This window comes from Molossus molossus, unplaced genomic scaffold (assembly GCF_014108415.1).
Source record: "Molossus molossus isolate mMolMol1 unplaced genomic scaffold, mMolMol1.p scaffold_m16_p_3, whole genome shotgun sequence".
NCBI lineage: Eukaryota > Metazoa > Chordata > Mammalia > Chiroptera > Molossidae > Molossus > Molossus molossus.
In genome coordinates this window covers 54,621,140-54,633,548 of record NW_023425366.1, presented here as the reverse complement: position 1 = coordinate 54,633,548, position 12,409 = coordinate 54,621,140, and the positions used below count along the sequence as shown (strand labels likewise).

General features: G+C 45.2%; 1 protein-coding gene across 5 annotated transcripts in view; it reads left to right on the top strand.

Moving 5' to 3' along the window:
• The window catches only part of SERINC5 (serine incorporator 5), a 100,825-nt gene extending 88,680 nt beyond the window's left edge, over positions 1 to 12,145 (top strand). For all 5 annotated transcript variants that reach the window (XM_036279095.1, XM_036279094.1, XM_036279097.1 and 2 more), the window contains exons 9-12: positions 5,699 to 5,765; positions 8,694 to 8,733; positions 9,869 to 10,013; positions 11,721 to 12,145. In XM_036279095.1, coding sequence (XP_036134988.1) covers positions 5,699 to 5,765; positions 8,694 to 8,733; positions 9,869 to 10,013; positions 11,721 to 11,868 — 400 coding nt within the window. In that variant the 3' untranslated portion in view covers positions 11,869 to 12,145. The remainder of the gene's footprint in view (positions 1 to 5,698; positions 5,766 to 8,693; positions 8,734 to 9,868; positions 10,014 to 11,720) is intronic.
• Positions 12,146 to 12,409: the final 264 nt, after the last annotated feature.

Below are 12,409 nucleotides of genomic sequence, written 5' to 3'. Positions count from 1 at the left end.
TCACTGATAATTAAGTCTCCCTTTGACAATAACCTTTTCATATTTAGGTATTACTTCTGTGTTTTATGTTCTATTTGTGATGTTTCAGTGTATAAAAATTCCAACTTGTCCTAGGTACGCTTTAATCTTTTGACTAAAATGAAACAATGCTGGTGGTGATACCTTGTGTAAATATTACATCTTTCTGAGCAAGTTGGTATTTCCTCTTTTTTTTTTTTTTTTGGCGTACTTGCCCCTAGCAGGAACCAAACCTGGGACTCTCTGGTCCGCAGGCCAACGCTCAACCGCTGAGCCAAACTGGTCAGAGCAGCATTTCCTCTTATAGCTTTTACCATCCCCTAATGCTAGGAAGGGATCAAGTACTTGCTTGTGTTGCAGGTGATGGTTACGGTAAAGGAGGTGTGACATTGCTCACTCTGTCTTTGACATAGTGACAGATTCTCCTTGTTGCACCAGAAGGGACCACAGACCCAGGGAAAAACCACAAGACTGAAAATCTTCCTTTGTATATGGAGGGCAGGGAAAGACCAAAGAGGCTGGTCATTCCAGTCTGGTCATTAATAGAATTTATTAAGGGAAGCTTGTGTAAGAGGCATGCCTTGGGTGGTTGTAAGACAAAATGGATCCCTATGCCTCTTGGCAGGTGCCAAAGAATTCTGTAGGGTAATGGGGGGTGGATGGGGAGTGCTTGAACGCTACCAGATACAGAAATTATTTTGTGTGCTTGACTAGGTCAGGACGACAACCTGTTCCAGGAACCAGCACATAGCAAGAGTCAAGGAAGGGCTGACGATTTATGTCAGAATGAACACTATTTATCATCAGACATTATCTAAGTGGGATTTGCCAAAAGTAACCTCTGTTCTGGCCTGGGTCCAGCTTGTGGAACAGCCTTTCCTTCATATATGGTACATGGTGACCACTTTCTGGCCTTTGATTTCTATGATTTCATAACTGTTCACTGAGTACCTACGATAGATAGATTAGATGACAGGTAGGTAGGTAGGTAGGTAGGTAGGTAGGTAGATAGATAGATAGATAGATAGATAGATAGATAGATAGATAGATAGATGATAGACAGATGGAAAGAATTTGGGTGCAAGTCAATGAATGTTTTCAGGAAAAACCATAAAGGAACCCGAGTTTTGAATTTTGATTCTCACTCAGCTCTTCCTTTTTTGAGCAAGGTTTTCCTTCCTAAGTCTGTTATTGGGCTTCAGGGGAAAATGGCAGCAACATGGCTAATTCCATTGGTTATTCGGTTGTTTTGTTTTTGTTTTTTTGAATTGGCATATAAAAAATATTGGTAAGTCAAGTGAGGATAAAGTAGGTTACTAAATTGTAAATATAGAACATTCCATTAAAAACATATAAAACATAGTTGTATTTATATATATAGAAAAGTTTCTGGAAGGAAATAAACTAAACTTGTAATAGTGGTGACTTTTTTTTCCTCTTGTTCTTCTGTTTTCTTTTAAAAAATATTTTTGCAGTGAGCTAGCATTTTTTTAATTATCAGAAAAAAATTGTAAAGATATGTGAAAGAGCAAAGTCATATGTTTTATGGGTTGCTTGCTAGATGCCTAAAAAATAATGTTTGCCACTCAGATAAAACAGGGCTTGGATTTGCTTTAAACATACCCATGGAAAGATGGCAAACATTCTCGTTAATGTGCTGATGGACTTGCCACACGTGGCGTTGTTTTGCAGCATGGAATTTTTACCCTATCAGCTTTTCACCACCACCCTTGAGTGAGTGATGATAAAACATCACCTCTTCCGGACCTCAGAGGCAATGTAATAGGGTTGGTATGGTCTAGTCTGGTAGCCCCCAAAAGAGAACGATTTTCAAAGCTGACAGCTGCTACTTAAAATCTGTCTGAACGCAATAGCAAATGTTATCGAATGCTAGTAATGAAACTGCAAGACCACAGTGCCCGACGGAAGAGGAGGTAGAAAATAGCAGCCACACACCAAGTGGATATCAGAATAGCCAGGTGGCGCCCGGGGTGTTTGTGTAACACATGTAACCCACTCTGTGAAGCCCCACAGCGGGGATGGGGGTATTGAGTGATTAATGTTTGCCTCAGTTATTCACTGCAGCTCTGGGAGTCATCAGCTCCCTGGGAAGTGAGTTCAGGCCTAGTTGGGCCTTGAAAAAAGGGAATTCTGTTAGGGGTGGGAGGTGGCCCAATCGGGGGTTTCAGATCGCGGCTTCTAGGGTTTATGTTTTACTCCCAGGCCCGGAGGAGTGAAAGTTGGGAAGATGTCTCAAGAAGAGGTTGGGTGGAAACTGTCATTTGAACATGATTGCAGGAATTTCTAGAATTCTTGATAGAAACTGTAGGAAGCCAAAAGACTGGGTAGAGTAGATGTACATTAAAGGGAGAAGAAAACACCCATTTTCAGTGAAAGTCCAAGATTGCTGGGGCTGACCTTTCTATGAGGCCATGGAAGGCTGGCTGTACTATCTTCCCGTCTATTTATGTATAGCCCCGCCACACACTTTAGGGGGCTCTCATGGTGACCTCCATCCTTAGTTCCCGGTTCTCTGTTCCAAGTTCTGCTTCTGACATACTCACTGTGAGTGTGTTTTACTCTTTTGTTGTCTTGTCTTGAAAGACGGGCTCAGCTAAAACTCACCCCCGGCTTTCTGACTGAGACCACCCTTTCTCCGGAACCCGCTTCTGTGGCACCCAGGCATTACTGTGGTGAAGAAGTGTCACAACTTGGACCCCATGCAGTAGCTCCCCAATGGCTCATTCTATAGGCTGATCCCCCCCCCCCCAACCTCCAGGCCATGGCTTCCCCCAACCTGTCCTTAATTCTTTCCTTGGCCTCTGGATTTAAAAATTATTTTTCTGTTGGTTTCAAGTTCAAGCTGTCAGACTGGATAGGATCCTGGAGTCAGTCAAGTTCAATCCCCTCACTGTACGTAAAAGGAAACCGAGGCACGGAGCCTATTCCTGTAGCTCTCCACCCCCGTTTTAGCCCACCTTTCCTTGAGCCTCTCCTGCCGGGGCATTTGGACGGGTCACATTTTTCCCGTGTTGGCTTGGCGGCAAGTCTGTTCTTCGCCGAGGTAGCAAGATAAGCTAGATGACTCGCGTAATTATATTATCAGGCACACCTGTGCTGTGAAACATTCCCCAGCGACTTCAGACTCCTAGACAGCTTACGAGCTAACTGCATTTTCTCTTAAGTGTTACTGAAACTGAATACAAAGTTGGAAAAGCTGAGAATCTTTATTAAATGTCAAACTTGCTAGTTCAAAATGGGACATTCCTAGCAGGGTTGCATACTATGTAAAACAGGTGCAAGGTTGATAAGTTGGCATTAGAGAGAAATTGGCCTAAAAAAAGAGAAGTTGGCAAATCAGGGAGGGGTCTGTCTTCTGTGGTGTGCTCTGGCCCTGACACTCTGATTTAAGAAAAAGGAGGGTGGGTGTGTCTTTATTTTGGGAATCCTACCACTTTCTAACCTACCAGCTGGAGATGTTCGTGTCCTGCAGCAGGGGCCTGTTGAGGCTGGGCCCAGGTTCCAGTAGGACTCCGGTCTCCTTTGGGAGCTGAGTCGGCAGTGGCGCAGGACGGCGGGAACGTGGCCGAACTTCATCACACGGAGCTGGTGATGGTCATGGGCCCCCTCAGAGGCCTGCCCTGTGAGTTTGTCAGGAAAGCAGAATCCATAGTCTCCGACAGCAAAGTCTGGACATGGTTTTAGAGATTTTCTGTAATTCGGGGGTGTTTGCAGTCACTCTGCCAGTATGGAAGATGCTCTGGGCAGGAGCACGGGGAGGCATCTTACCTTTTTGGCTGTCACAGTGACTGTAAGCCACTGCTGGCTCTTTGTGACCGGGCCAGGACCGCAACCACACCACAGTGTATTGACATTCTCTGTATAGTGAAGCATTGTCCCAACCAAATACTGTTAGTCTCCTTCACCCCCACAGGAAGTCCCGCTAACATCGCTCGTACCTTAGGCTTAGGAGACAAGCAGTTATGGATAATCCGGGAATTATTTTACAACAGCTTGTATTGCCCGGACCGAACAGATGGGTCAGTAATAGCCAGGATGCAGACAGTAAGAATTTCCTGTGCTTTTAAAGAGCTTGGAAAAACAATATTTTCTTGATTATTCCAAGAGGAATGTTTTGCGGGGACAGGCCACGACGGAATAAAAACCCTATTTCATAGTAACGTCTCCTTGTGGAAGTCACACAACACCGATGCCAGAATCAAAGCTTCGTTGTTCAGAAACCAGTCATCACAAAGAATTTATAAAATGAATATTTTTCTACCTTCTTTAAAATATAAATATCATCTTTTATTTTTTTGGTATGTGCCCCTAGCGGGAACCAAACCCAGGACTCTCTGGTCCACAGGCCGATGTTCCACTCGCTGAACCAAACCTGCCAGACATAATAAATAAATATCATCTTTTAGATGAATTCCAGATAATTATCTCTTCCTAGAATTGGAGGTTATATTTCCCCTCATTGGAAACGATATACTGTCCTAAATCATAATTCATAGGCACAAAATATAGCACCCACCTCCACGCAGGCGCGAGGTGTGTGTTTCTTGGGTGCACAGCCATTGACATGTTTCTGTCATTGCTCTGCCGGGCTCAGTCAGGCAGTGGGAGTCGCGTGGGTCTCGATTAGCCTCCATTGTTCCAAACAGAAATGAAAGTGATGCTATTGGACTTGAGTGGACCACAAAAGAAGCAAGCACTTGGATCCCAGAGAACCTTTGTATGACTAAGGCTCTTTATTGTTTATTTGCATCTCCATTGATCTAGTCTCTCCTTGGGAAAGACATGAATGAGCAGAGAAGGCAGTGTTGCCTCTTGTTTATTTGGTTGAAAGAGCCTGTTAATTCCTCCCTCTCCACTAGCCAACACCCCGCTCCCCCACCGCCTTCCCCCAGTCCCAGCACCTGCCCAGCAGGGAAGCTGCCCGAGAGCAGGGATTGTCCTTCCACTGAGGCCCCAGTGCCTAGAGGGGGGTCTGACACAACCGGCTTTCAGGAAAGAGCTCTAAACAAATGTATACAGTTAGATGGAACCTGAGTATGACCCTAAGTATATTTCTATTTGCCGATCCTCCCTCCCCCATTTCCCCAGGAAAAAGAAATACCACTTTCACACCTGTGAGTCAAATTTTATAACATTTTACCTCTCGAGGTATAGCGAAAGAGGCAGAAAATTTCTTTTTCTTTAATCACATTAACAGCGAGCTACTCTATTGAATTTCTAAACAGAAAACCTTGTTCTGTCGTAGGCTGATTACCACAGTAATTAACTGGTACCTTTGCTTTTCATGCCCTTCATTTTTATTGCCACCTTTTAAGTGAGACAGATCAAAGAGAGGGGGAGGATAAAAGTGAAATCAGAAAATCATTTTGGCATTTAAGGGAGGAGAGGTAAAAACCAAGATAAGAGGACCAAAAGACATCTTATTTCTTTACAAACTTCCCTTTGCACAAAATGATCTAACATAATTCATGGAAACGTCATCAGCTATAGAATTGGCTGGCTAGTTTGGGAATAAAGTAGATATTAAAATAGACTATGTTCATCTGAGCAGCGAGAACTGAGAACTGCGGTTTATTGAGCCCCTCACTGCGGCCCTGGCCAGGGGTCCGCCCTTCCTTTGATGTGCTGTAACAGTTACCATGCTCTGTTTGTTTCCTAGTTTGACTTCGACCACAAGATCAAGTTCAGATGCTCTGCAAGGGCGCTATGCAGATCCTGAACTGGAAGTAAGTTCATTTCCTTTTTTTGTCCAGCTTTGTCTCAGAACACCCATTTTCCAGGAAGGCTTTTTATGTTTATTTGTATCTTTATTGATCTATATTCCATGATCCCAAGAATACAATTTTTGTACAAAAAGAAATATCCTGTATATACTATGGGATTAAAATCCTTGATTTTCCTCCAATAAAATTGGCCACTTGTGTGACACCCAGCTGCCCACATCAGGCTGGTCTTTGTTCTTTTCTCCTGTCATAATGGAAATGTGTGTGCAGTTTTTGTTTTAACTTCTCGTCCACTCCTCTGTTTTACACACCTGTCGGTGCCCTCCATACGTAGCACAGCCGTGAGGTTATGTAATAGCTGTTCCGAAGGAGGAGAGGCCGTGGAGAAGGGAAGGGACAGCACCTGTGGGTGCCCACGGCTGAGCATTGTGTGCACATTAGCTTATTTAGGTGGGTCGGTTCTGTCAGGTGGGTATTCCATTGAGTGAAGGATTGTGAACCACAGGTGTGCAAAGAATCATGGTGGTCCACAAATGCCCGTCGGTCAGCAGAGTGCCTTATTTTATCACAGTGGAGCATCCACCATGGCCTTCAAAGGTCTAACCAGATGGAGGTAGTTGGGAGAAGACTCAGCCCTGACCTCACGAGTGGAAAGAATGAGAAGTTCCAGTGATGGCTAAGACTTGTCCTTGCTGTGTTCCAGGCACAGTTCTAGGTGCCACGTGTCATTTCATTTAATCCTCATAAAAACCCAGGGAGGGTTTTCTCTCCATTTTGCAAAGTCATTTAAACTTTTTCTTTGTCAACATGTAACCGTGTACTCTGGCTCCAGAGCCTGTGTTCCTAACCACTGCTACCACTGCCTCCTGGTCTGGCTGGACTGGTCACCCTGCCTGGCACCCTGCCCTGGCTGCATGCTAATAGTTTCCCTGGATTGAAGAGCCCTGGTATATCTGATGGGAGCTTTCTTCTGCAGCTGTGTCTCTGGGGATGGTCTTTCCTGCACCTGACCTGGAGACAGGGAACCATTATGAAGAGTTGTCAGTCTGCCAGCGTCATTCACCAGCTCTTTCTGTCACTTAAAAAAGGAGAAAACTGTGCTGAGTCTGAATAGATTACTGCCTATTATACAGAAAAGAATGGTCTCTAGAAGGCAGGCATTTGTTCTTACCACGGACTGGGTGACCACCTGCTGGGGTGGTACCTTATGGTTTCAATATCCCCATTGTGCACAGAGCTAAGGTGCTGAGGACAGCACGTCTCTAAGTATGATTTAAGAGAGGATGTTTTTCTTATTCCGAGGAAAAGCCCCAGTGTTTCCTTTGGAAATGGTGAGCATGCAGGATGGAAGTTGGTTTACTCTCCTTGTATCACGTTTCACAGGATACACCTTTGAAAGAGGGCTAGTGTCTTGTGGTAACCTAAGCTTCAGGAGAACTAGGACCCCAGTACACCATGACTTGGGCCCCCTGAATGAATTAGTGAGTCTTCGACTGTGTCACCTGATCCAAGGGCAATCCGTCTGTTACAGTTCCCTTGATGTAGGAGGGGAACAAGGATGTGGCCTTGAGGGGTATAAATGGGACGAAGGCTCAAGCTCCCACGTCCTTGTTCTTGATTCTGTTCTTTGCAGTAAAAATGTCATCAGCCAGAAAGTGTTGAGGACCCAGCGCTTCCCAGACCATGGTGGTACATGTAGTGCTTCTGTTTGTTTATTAGAGTCCTTCTGGAATCTAGTTATTTTTCATTACCTGGTATTTTAAAAATTAAGTTCATTATTTTGAGTAGGTTAGAAAGAAACATGGTACGAAATTGCAAAGGTACGACAGGCTCTCCAAAGGGAAGCAGCCACCCATTCCTGTCCCTGGCTCCCTGTGCCTTAGAGACGGCCAGTTGAGCAGCCAGGTTTCACAGGAAACGTGGGTCAGCCTCCTGCTTCCACAGCCCTTCGGTTTCCCACTTCCACCCCCTCCTGGACATCACATGCTACCTGTTGCCTTTTGCGAATCATAGGCCTTGGAGTTCCCCTGTTGCATTCATATCCCAGCTCCTGTCACTAAGCTAGTTGCGTGACTTCGGGCCAACTATTTAACCTGCCTGACTTCAGTTTCCTCACTGTAAATAGAATAATAATCCCAGCCTCCGAGGTCGGAGAGGGTTTGATAAAGTAGCGAGTGGAGCAAAGCACCAGGAGTGAGCTCCATGACAGCGGGGGTCTTGTCTTCTTCACTCTGTGTCTCAGGTTGAGTTTTTCCGGAGCAGCTGTCAAGGCAGTTTGATGTGCAGGATATTTATTAGGGCTCAACACAAGTGGAAGGGAAGAAGGGACAGACATGGGCAGAGGGTGATGCCGAAGGGTGCTGCAGGCTGAGCAAGTGCTCCCGGGCACCCATCAGGCTTGCCCCTCGGGTCAGTGGCTGCTCCCCTACACACCTGCTGTGAGCACCCATTCCTGTGGGTTGCCCAGAAAGGGTTTGCCCTCCGACAGGATGACTGCCGCTGGGGCAAGGCCTGGGAGCTGCAGTCTAGAGACTGTCTGCTCACAGTGATCGTAGTAATAACTAAGTGTGCACCTTGGAAGGGGAACTGGTGGCTCACCCCCATGTCCACTGTATTTCCTATCACCAGCACCCAGAGCATCTAGGAAGAACTTAGTTAAAACCTTCTGAAGGAAGCCTGGCCAGTGTGGCTCAGTGGATTGAGTGTGCTCCCATGGACTGAGAGGTCCTGGTTTCTCTCCCTAAAAAAATCAATAAAAAACATTAAAAAAAAAAAATTAAAAAAAAAAAAACCTTCTGAAGGGATAAGGTGTGCAGTTCAGAGCCTGGGATATAATTCCGATGGGGAGGGCTTGGCATGCAGTGGCCTTAGTGCCTTACTGATGTGGAGAGCAGAAAGCAAGCCACCTGACTGTCGGTTTTGTTCTCCCAGGTAGCTCGGTGTTGCTTTTGCTTCAGTCCCTATGGAGAAGGTAAGTACAGAACTTTCCCTCTGTGCATCTACGTGGGCTTGCAGTCCTGTAGCTCTAGTCTGTAGACATTTGAGATCCAGGTACAAATAACTGAATGGTAAGGGGAAAGTTTTATGCCAAAGCCAGTTTACTGTGTACATACTTTTCACATTGTCCCCAAAGGGTTGCTGGGTTTTGCTTGTTTGTGTTGGTATTCTGGCAGGTGGGAAATCAATCTAATATTGTAGCTCATATTTAAGTTATATAGTGAGATTTAGAGAAGGAGAAAGTACATTTTTTTTAAAAGGAATTTGGAAAATATCAAGAGGTCCTGACACCTTGTTTTGAACCATTTCTTTCCCTCAACTTAACTTTTCTTCTTGGATTGGAAGATCCCAGGGGCTTGAGAACTTCTGGTCTACTCTCACTTTCTTCTGAGTCTATAATAATTTTGTGGTTTTTTGTTTGTTTTCTTTATTGATTTTAGAGAGGAAGGGAGAGGGAGAGAGAGAGATAGAAACATCGACGAGAGAGAACATCGATTGGCTGCCTCCTGCATGCCCCCCACTGGGGATCAGGCCCACAACCTGGGCATGTGTCCTGACCAGGAATCGAACCAGCGACCTCTTGGTACATGGGTCGATGCTCAACCACTGAGCCACACCAGCCGGGCAATAAGTTTGTGTTTTTAATGGTTTTCTTTTTTTCTGCTCTATTAAAAGAAATGGGATGTGCCCTGGCCATGTAGCTTAGTGGGTTAGAGTGTTGTCCCCATATGCCAAGGTTGTAGGTTGGATCCCTGGTCAGGGCACATACAAGAATCAACCAATGAATGCATAAATAAGTGGGACAATAAATCAATATTTCTCTCTCTCTTTTTCTCTAAAATCAATAAAAAAATAAATAAACTTGACTTGATACAATAAGATTAAAAAATAAATAAATGAGATATTAGATAACTCATCCTGTTCGGGAAGGTTTTGGGGTGGGATGGGGAGTTTGTGCTTTTGGCATAGATGAGAATTGCCTGTGGGTACAAGTGGCTTTTGACATCTTTTCTACCGAAGGGCCCCTGGGTTGGTACGAGTGTGTCTGCAAAAGCAGTCAGTGTGCATGTGTTCACTCATTGAACTGCTGCTGGCTTTGTGGTTCACAGACACTGAAGAGCAGCAGAATTTGAAAGAGGGGCCGGGCGTCATTTATGATGAGAAGAGAAGCACCGTCTACAGCTATTCCTACTTCCACGGAGTGTTCTTTTTGGCTTCCCTCTATGTGATGATGACCGTCACCAACTGGTTCAAGTGAGTGGCCCATTTTCTTAGGCGTTTTAGAAGGAGCAGTCTTTACAAAAAGCAATGTAAGTTCTTTAGGGAGTTCTTTAGGGAGCTGAGACATCGATCAGATCCCCCAGATTCAGCTAAGCTGTTTGCAAGTCAAGCAGTGTGCTCCCCCTTACAGAAACGGTTCAAGTTCCTAACGGTCCAGCGGCCTGCTTCTAGCCCCGAAACTTGCCAAGGCGCACCGCAACTTCAAAATAGGGAAGGTTAACGGCACATGGGCCGTCTTGAAGAACATAGCAATAGTAATGGAGGAAGCACTTGGAATTCTTAAGTAACCATCTGCTTTTTAAACATTTTATTAAACTCAGTGGGGTGACATTAGGTAATACGATCATATAGTTTTCCAGTGTACATTTCTATAATACATTATCTGTATATTGCACTGTGTGTTCACCACCCCATCTGCTTTTAAGAAAGAGAAAACACCCCTTTCTACTTTGTCTTTTGTCTTTTTTTCTTTACGCTTTCATTACAAAAGTTTTAAACATCTTTTTTAAAAAGCTCATATGTAAGTATAAAAAGTAACATAGGATAGACATTAGGTTCGTTGTGCTTTCTTTCATTCTTTCATTCAACAAGCATTTGAGTGGCTCCTACGCGCCGCTCTGGTCTAGGTGGCAGGGCTTACATTCTAATGGGGAGACCACGATCCTGATCAAACGCAGTGTGTCGGGTGGTGGTGAGTATTGGGGAGAAAATGAAATGAGAGGAATGAGGAGTACCTTGTGGGGTTGGGGGTGGTGGGAGCAGTGGTTTCAGAGTGATGGGGGACCCCTCTCCTCCCGAGGGAGAAGATAGGGAAGCTCTTAATGCTTCCCAGTGATACTCTGAGAACTACTGGGGGTTTCTGGTTTGGGAAACTTAAGAAAGAATGGAGGGAGCTGTGATCAGTCAGGTAGATGATGACAAAGGTAGTCGAGGATGTGGAGGAATTAGAACCCTCCTACACTCCTGGTAGGCTTGTAAGATGGTGTAGCTGCTTTGGAAAACAGTTTGGCAGCTCCTCAGAATGGTAAACAGAGTTATGGTACGGTATGACAGTTCCACTCCCAAGTATATACCCGAATGAAGAACAAGCACGCTTATGTCCACACAAAAACGTGTACACAGTGTGCACAGCAACACCAGTGATAACAGCCAAAAAGTGAAAACAACCCAAGTGTCCACTAACTGATGGATAAATGAAATGTGCTGTCTCCAGACAATGCAGTATTACTCAACCATAAAAAGGAATAAAATACTGGTACATGCTACAACCTGGATACACCTTGAAAACATGCCGAGTGAAAAAATCCAGTCCCAAGAGGCCACGTGATTCCATAAGAAAATGAAAATGTCTCAAATAGGCAAATCCATAAAGACCAACAATAGATGAGTGAATGCTGGGGCGGGAGGAGGGGAGGAAATGGGAGGGCAGCTAAAGGGTGCAGGGTTTCTTTTTGGGGTGACAAGAGCGTTGAAAATGGATTGTGGAGGTTACACAAGCTGTGCACATAATAAAAGTCACTGAGCTGTACACGCTAAATGGGTGTGAATTACATGTGAATTCAGTCATCATAAAGCAAGAAAGGCTGGAGGGGCAGACACAGGGAGACACTCGGGAGAAGAGACTTTCTCCCAGCGATTCTCTCCCCGTTCTGACCACAGCTGGCTCTCTTGTTTCCACAGCTATGAGAGTGCCAACATCGAAACCTTCTTCAGTGGGAGCTGGTCCATCTTCTGGGTCAAGATGGCCTCCTGCTGGATGTGCGTGCTGCTGTACCTGTGGACGCTGGTCGCGCCCCTCTGCTGCCCTACTCGGCAGTTCTACGTGTGAGGACCTGAGCAGTCCCCTTGGTTCAGCAGGCCTGCGGCCGGAAGCCATGTCCTTTGAACAAGTGGCCCAGGGGTCTGAGGAGTGACTGGCACTTTTCGAAGAGCTGGCATTTCCTGGCTTTCAGGGAAGAAAAGTCACCCGATGAGCTTTTCAATTCTGAAATTCAAAAACAAACTACCAGATCATCCCAAAAGAATCGAAATTTTCAACCAAGTTGATCCTGATTGATACTGTATTTTGTATGTGTCTTACCCCTGAAAACCACGGTAGTGGTTAGGTTAGTATTTTTCTTCTGCATGGTTTTACCAAAACAGAGTTTGGAGTACATCATCTTGTCACAAGATAGATACAGATGTACCTTGTGTGGTCTGTCGGTCATTCTTCTCCTTGGAATAGAAAACATGCCAAAACCTTGAGCCCTCAGCCCCTGACAGAATGCAGACCCCTCCCCACACCTTGGCCCGCAGGACCCTGCTCACTGCCCCCTGGAGTTTATTGGCACAAGAGGAAGCACCTGCTTTTAACTGCACCTGTGCGGCTT